The sequence below is a fragment of the Anolis sagrei genome, chromosome 2 (assembly GCF_037176765.1).
Source record: "Anolis sagrei isolate rAnoSag1 chromosome 2, rAnoSag1.mat, whole genome shotgun sequence".
Taxonomy (NCBI): domain Eukaryota; kingdom Metazoa; phylum Chordata; class Lepidosauria; order Squamata; family Dactyloidae; genus Anolis; species Anolis sagrei.
The window spans coordinates 189,358,678-189,366,346 of NC_090022.1; the positions used below are offsets into that span (position 1 = coordinate 189,358,678).

General features: G+C 46.8%; 1 protein-coding gene across 1 annotated transcript; it reads right to left on the reverse strand.

Moving 5' to 3' along the window:
• Positions 1–2,497: 2,497 nt before the first annotated feature.
• On the reverse strand, positions 2,498–6,946 carry HOXC11 (homeobox C11). Its single transcript, XM_060762885.2, has 2 exons — positions 5,730–6,946; positions 2,498–3,932 (listed from the first exon to the last, which is right to left on the reverse strand). The coding sequence occupies exons 1-2, from the start codon at positions 6,472–6,474 to the stop codon at positions 3,700–3,702; spliced, it is 978 nt and encodes a 325-aa protein (XP_060618868.2). The 5' UTR covers positions 6,475–6,946; the 3' UTR covers positions 2,498–3,699.
• Positions 6,947–7,669: the final 723 nt, after the last annotated feature.

Sequence of the window (7,669 nt, forward strand, 5' to 3'; positions counted from 1 at the left end):
TTATTTGTTTACTATTTACTGCGGAAGTCTTTTTCTATGGCCAGACGGTGGTAATTAAGAGGGAAAAAATTAAGCTGTTTAGTGCTGCAGTCTTTATTACAATGTCTAGACTAGTCGCCCCCTTTGTCCAGACAACCGCCTCAGTGACTGGACTTTCTGACCTGGAGATGTGGACCTTATTGCACCTACGTCGAAATGCTTTTCCCCTCTGCAACCTTGGAAAAGGTTGAGCCGGTTTAACAAGAAGGAAGCCGGCTTCTTGTGGATGATGCGCCATCTTGTCCCTGAGACACCGAGATGTCTGTGGATGTGTGGGGCTCGAGTGGCAAGCCCCACTTTTCTTAGGAACATCTTTGCTTTGGGAAAATATTATCTGGTCCCCTAGGGATCCTGTTGCCTTTCCAATGTACTTAAGGCAACACACATCAGAGCCTAGTTACATTATTGAAGGTTTAATCCAAGAGGAAGGTTATAGGCCTGTACACACATTCCCAAGCGTCTCCATTAGAAGCAAACACAAATCCGAAAGAGAAGGAAAAAGAGGAAAAAAAACCAGTATGCACATTGGGTGAGTGTATAGATCCGTGGCATATGTGTGTGTGTTTGTGTGTGGTGTGCATATATAAAATCTGGTCCCTTAGGAATCCATGCACACACATATATACATAGTCATACACACACTTAAATATATAACATACACATATATACATACACACATTTTATATGTGTGTATGTGTGTGTATATATATATGTATACACACACGCACACACACATATATATATACACACATTTACATGTATGTGTATGTGCGTGTGTGTATACATATGCGTATGTATTTACACACACACATGCCACGGATATATATATACTCACCCAATTTGAGTGTGTGCGTATATATATACACACATGCATATCTCTATATACACTCACCCAATTTGAATGTGTGCGTGTGTGTATATATATATATATACACACACACATACACACGCATATATCTCTATACACACATACACACGCATATATCTCTATACACACATACATACGCATATCTCTATATACACTCACCCAATATGAGTGTGTGTGTGTGTGTGTAAATACATATACATATGTATACACACACACGCACATACACATACATGTAAATGTGTGTGTTTATATACACACATATATCTCTATATCTTTCCTCCCTCCCTCTTCTAATGAAAAACATGCCTGCTAACATAAGCTGATACTATCAGAGACAAACGGGAGATGGATCTGACCAAAAGCTAAAATTTCACCCAATTTTCTCCTCCATGTTTTCTTTATTTTTGCAAGCTAAGCACATTTTTGAGGGTTTCTCCTTCGCTGACAAATCAAACCAAAAAGGCAACATCAAAGTATGTTCCTTGCTGGGTTTTTTTTTTTCAAAGTCAATCCAAGGAACCTCTCCTTGCCCCTAAATGTTTCTATAGATTTGTTACTGCTTGTCCCTTCAACCACAAACACACCGAGGGAGAATTGGGCCCGAATAGTCATGGAATAGGAATGGGAAAGTTGAAGAAAGGGAGGGTGTCATTGTCTCCAAGGATTGCGTCTCAGCCTCTTCTCCCCACTCCCCTCCTTTTGCCCTCTTGCAAAACCAGGATACAATTAAAATATCCCTTCCATTATTTCCTCGTGTGGTTGGAGCATCTTTTTGTGTCCTGTTGTAAAGCAGGCGGCACTTTCTTCCACGGTGGAAGGAAGGGCTATTGCCGCGCGTGGACACCAAATTGCACTTCCATCTCCCTCTCCCGGATTTGAACTTGTTTTTGCTTAAGAGAAGGAATTAAGGACTTGACTTTGCATTTGTGCTTTGCACGAGGAGAGAAGGGAGGAAAAAAAGCGAGGAGGGAGAGGAGGGGAAAGGGGGAGGTACTCTATCCTTGACATTAAGGAAAAAATCGCCTTCTTTGTTCGGGCAGCGAGAGATGAGCTTCTTCCCTCCAGTCCACCGCCTTGTTTTCGATGGCCATATTATTCCTTCCTTAACCAAGATTTCGGCATATTGCTGTAGACTCTTCTCGCAGGCGGGGGAGGGAAGGAGGAGAAGAAATAAAAAGGTTAACTGCATTGGGGAAACAGACAAAGACATCTGGAGGCCAACACAGAGCGGTGTTATGGGGCCAAGAAATTCCTATAAATTTAAAAGCAATGATGAAAACAATGAACTCCACAACAAATGTCTAGTTAAACGCAGAAGGTTCATATTAATCGAGCTGTATTTCATATATATATATAGAGAGAGAGAGAGAGAGAGAGAGAGAGAAGTGTGTGTGAATTGGCACTGTACACACACACACACACACAAACACACATTTATCTCTCTGGCACACAGGCACATGCACACGTAATGTTTCTATTTGGGCATTGAAAGTCCTACAAAAACTGCAGGAAAAAGTCCATAACGGGCTGACCGCAAGGCGTTTTAAAAGCGGGGCATGCTAGTAAAAGGGTCAAATAAAAATCATAATGTAGAACAGCTTGAAATGTCTTTATTTGCCACAGAATTTCACAGAGTTTTCCCGGGATTCACTTCTTTACATACACAAAGGGTTTTCATTTAATTTTTATTTTATTTATAATCGCCATTGTTGCTGCCCTTGCTGTTGTTGTTGTGAATGTTGTTGTTGTTGCTCTTCTCCTGCTGTTGGCCGCCCAGGTCCAGGAGAGGAAATGCATTGACACACTCTTTAAGAGACAGTTATTGCAAATTTATTGGAGCCCTTCCCCTTCCTCCCAGTCCGCCCACCCTAACCCACCCCAGATGCAGGAAGGGGTGGAAAGGGCTGAAAAGTGGGGGGTCAACCCAAGCTGGGATTGCAGAGCGTGGGCCCACAAGGAGGGGAAAGATCCACGAGGGAATCAACCCAAACCAGGCCATTGCAGGGACACCACTGTTTTGGATAGAGGTGATGATGATTTCCAATGGCTTTCAACGCACAACAGTCCTTGGCAATGTACAGCAGGGGAACCCTAAGGGATGGTGGGTGGGTGTGTGCACGGATGAACACGTGTGGCTATATACACGCACACAGACACATACATACGCACACACGCACGCGCACAATTGCGCGCATCTGCTGACACGCTCACAGCCCCCTCCTCCCCTTTCTTCTCCCTTTTCTGAAGGCCTAAGCCTTGGAGGGGCGCTTTTGCTTGAGAAATGTCATCGGTTTGCACATCAAAATAAAGCACAAGGAGAGCCAGACGGCTCTGGACATCGTGCTGCCATGTCTTCCAAGGAACATGGAATGAAAAGGCCGAAGAGGAGGAGGAGGAGAATGACAAAAATGGAGCAAAGAAATCCGAATCCAAACCATCCCCGTTCTTCTCCACCCAACGTTAAATTAAAAACAGACAAACAAATATAGTTCGCACAGTATTCAAGTCCTTTTTGTCCCCAACGTGAGTGTGTTTGGAAGGAATATAAGTGACGCCTCTCTCTTTCTGAATGCCCTGAACAGGTCCCAAAACAGACAAACGGAAGGAAGGAAAGAGGAAGGTTTTTCAAACTCGGAGGGCTGCTTGTAGGCTCCACACACACAGTCAGTTCGCCCCACCGTCCCCTTCTTCATACACAGGGTTCTTCAACGAGCAGAGGAATTGATTTTAAATGTTGTTTTTTGTTTTCTCTTTGAAACAACCACATCAACAACAAAAAGAAGAAGAGAGGTTCACAATAAGGGGTTTCCAGAGAAATACTGCAGGCGGTCTCTGCTGAGTTTTTTTTCTTTCATCCTTCTGTTCTGAAACCAAATTTTGACCTGTCGGTCGGTCAGGTTCAACATCCGCGAGAGCTGCAGCCTTTTCTCTTTGTTGATGTAGACGTTGAAGAAAAACTCTCGCTCCAGCTCTCGGATTTGGAATTTGGAGTAAGGGCAGCGCTTCTTCCTCGTGCGGGGGGCACCTTGCGGGGGAGAAAGAGAGAGAGAGAAAGAGAGGAAGACAAGTGCCAGCAGAAAGGATGCACGTGTGTGTGTGTATGTGAGTGTGTGTCTGTGAAAATAAGGGAGCCAATGACACCGCATATATATATATACACACACAAACCCCAGTCCCATTTCTCCACCGCCTCCCTCCCTCCCCTCCAGCTCAGAGCTCACATACAGAGCTTCACATACAGAGCTGCAACGTCAGGTGGAGCATCCCCAAAAGTGTGCAGTGGGAAACCAGAGAGAGAGGACCCTCTTCCCTAGTTTTCTTCGGGAAGACAGGATCAATTATCTCTTTCTCTTACTCCCCACAGTCTCCTTGGCTCTTTGGCTTTCTATCCACCAAGCATCCACTGCTCAGGAGGAAACAGGAAAGCCGGGCACCGAGGCTGCACATCTGCAACCTTTTCCAGCTGCCTCTGCCCAAGTCTAGCAATGCTGGGAGTCACAAGCACGAAGCAGGATGTCCTCCATCAGTTTTACATTAACTGGAATGTCACCCTCCACTATCCTCTCTCTACAGAGACACACATATCCAGGACAGCCAGAGCCACACATCTAAGGAGTCAAAAGGGAAGCAGAGTGGCAGCATGTTCCCCCAAGGGTGGCAAATAAAATACAAGTTGTGTGCAAGTTCATATTTAAGAGACACACAAATCCCAGAAAACCAAAGCCACACGTCTAAGCAGTCAAAAGGGAAGCTGGGTGGCAGCATGTTCCCCCAAGGATGGCCAATAAAATACAAATTGTGTTCAACTTCATATTTAAAACCAATTAAAATGAACACCAGAAGGTCACTGGTTGGATCAACTCCCCCAGTTTAGATTATTTTTAATTTGAAAAGGGGAGATAAGGAACCTGCCTAGACGTGAATAGCTAACAGCACCTGAGAAAGACCATTCTTCTACATCTAGGTATGCAGATCTATAACTACATGCTAAACGTTGTCTGAAACACAAACCTGCACATATAAACACCCTTTTAAAAGTGAGATAGTTTCAAAATAAAACATTGTGTGTGTGTGTGTGTATATATATATATATATATATATCAGAAATCAATATATGTAATGAAAGTATATATATATATTCATATAAATTATGAATATATATATATATATATACTTTCATAATTAATATATTATATAATAATTAAAAATCATCCAAGATCTTCCGCCTCAGAATACTTTTGAAGGCGAAGAGATGGGTGAATGGCACCAACAGGCTGCCTTTCCTTTCCTCCCAACATGCCTCCAGTTCTAGGTCCAAGGATACTGCACTGGCTTTGAGGGGGTGGGGGGCGGGTGGGGGGAAGGAAGGGAGGAAGGAAGGAAGGAAAGCCCCCTCTCCCTTCCCCACCCGGCCTCCTCCTCCTCCTCGAGAGGACAGGAAGCGAAAGCAGTGTTCTGCCCAATTGCCTTTTACCCTCCGAGAAGCCCGGGACGGGGACTCCTTTTAAAATGCTCCCGTAAGTTCATGATCAAAGTTAATATTTGTCACCATGGTGTGCTTTTAAAAATTTCACAGACTCGGAGACCCCTGAGTGTGTGTGTCTGCGCCTAGCATCTCCGTCTCTTTCTCCCTCCCCCCCCCCCCCCCCCCATCGTAAAAACCCTCCTCGTTGCAAGAAAGAGCTTTTGTAGGTTATAATAAAATCCTTTGAATGCTTATAAAACTCCACATAAAATTTGACCGACAAAAACAGCGGGCTAGTCCCTTAACCTTTCCCGTTTACGGCCCTCTCTCTCTCTGGTTCTCTCTCCCTCTACCTACTGGCGTTGCTGGCTTTGCTGCCTTCCTTGTTGACAGAGGCGGACGAGGCGGAGGAGCCCGGGTTGGTGTTCTCCTCCTCGTCTTCCGGGTCGACGCCGCCGCCTCCACCGGGCTCGGCGCGGGGCTGGCTCTCGCCGGGGTCCAGCTTGCCCTCGCCCTTCTGCAGGCAGCTCTCGGCGCCGGGGTTGGTGGTGCTGCTGTTGTTGTTGTCTCCCGAGGCGGAGGAGCAGTAGGCGTTGTCGAAGAAGCGGTCGAAGCCCTGCGGGAGGACGCTGTTCTTGTTCATGCCGTAGAAGCCCGTGGTAGCCGGGTGGTGGTTAGAGCCCGGGTGGTGGTGGTGGTGGCTGTAGACGCTCCCGCCCTCGTTCTTCATGAGCATCTCGGTCATGGTGGCGGGCGGGAGGCACTCGCGGTGCATCAGCTCCTCGGCGGCGGAGTAGCAGGAGGCGTAATTGCTCCTCGGGTGCCATTTATTGGCGGGGTCCAGCCCGTAGGAGACCTCCCGCACGGGGGGCACTTGCGAGAGGTTGGCCGAGTACGGGTAGGAGATCTGTCGCGAGGGGGCCTGGGGCAGGAAGGAGGACACGGCGGCGGAGAACTCGGGCACGTAATAGGTGCAGCTGGGGAGGTAGAGGTTGGAGGCGCACCCGGCAGCGGCGGCGGCGGCGGCTCGGTCTCCGAAGTCCCCGCTCCGCTCTTTGCGCGACTGCGAGCAGAAGTTGCCCAGGTTGACCGAGTTAAACATCTTCCCTTCCTCGCCGGCTTTTTTAACCAACCGGGCTCCTGGCGGACAGACACAGCCGGGTTTGGGGATCCGAGGTGCAGAGGGGGGGAAGAAGCAAATTTGGGGTCGGCGAGATGACGCGCGATCCGTCTTAGTCGCTCGCTCCAGGACACGTGATGCCCCCCCCTCAAAGTAGATATTGTCATATATCAGTTTGGAGGGGAAAAGCACTTAGGGCGCGCGTTGGCGTAGGAGTGGTTCACTTAGGTAAGATCTCAGAGGTTCAAACGATTGGTTTTCAAACACCGCAGAAACATTATGAAAATCAATCGCAGATTTGTAGGCATTTTCTGCTACCTCCACCACCAGCACACACCCACCCTTTGGATTGGAAGCAGCATTCAGAGCAGAGAGCGAGGGGATGGAGAGCTGGTGAACTTCTCCCTCTCTCTCTCTCTCCCTCTCTCTCTTTCTCTCCTCGATTTGGGTTTTGCTTCCAGTGTCTGGTTCAGGGGGGATTGGGATATGGGGTGGGGTGGGGGAGGTGAGGGAGGGTCTAAGAGATGTGTGAACTGTAATTTCTCCCCGGTCACATGTTTGTTCTTTTTTTTTCCAGGGCAGTCACATTTTAGGCGTGATAAGACATATATTCTCCTCCCCCATCCCTACCCCTTAAAATAATAATAATAACAACCATAGTAATGAGTGGAACCAGCTCTTAGAAGCCCAGAGGACTGAGAAAAGGTTCTTCAGTTAAGTTTTCCAAACCATTCTCAAGATCTTGCTATACACTTCTCTATATGTTATGTGCCTTGAAACTTTGAAATAGGGAGAGAAAGAGGGAGAGGAGCCAGTTTCTAAGCTTGGCTGTTTACCTGTTCCCTTAAACCTGAACTTCAGGTATACCCAAACTCAACAATGCTAAATAACACACACAAACACACACACATACATATATCTGCATACACACACACATCTCTCCAGTGCCTTAAAGCAATGCAAACTTGGGAACTTTTTCAAGGGATTTAAGTCCAAACTTGAACACATTTAGGCCCGGCTTAAGGACTTTTGCAGTATGTTGGGGAATCTGAGCTATTAGGCTCACAATAACCCTCACTTGGGGTGATTCCACTATAAATATAGCAGAGTCCCGGAAGTAAACTCCAAAACCAGCAAAAACTTGCATGTGATGAGCAGGGATAAGCTTCTATTCCTT

Excerpts from the sequence above, each read along its gene's own strand:
- HOXC11 (XM_060762885.2), bottom strand. The coding sequence starts at position 6,474 with ATGTTTAACTCGGTCAACCTGGGCAACTTCTGCTCGCAGTCGCGCAAA. Across the intron at positions 3,933-5,729 it reads CAGCAAAGCCAGCAACGCCA|GTGCCCCCCGCACGAGGAAG; the intron begins GTAGGTAGAGGG and ends CTCCCCCGCAAG.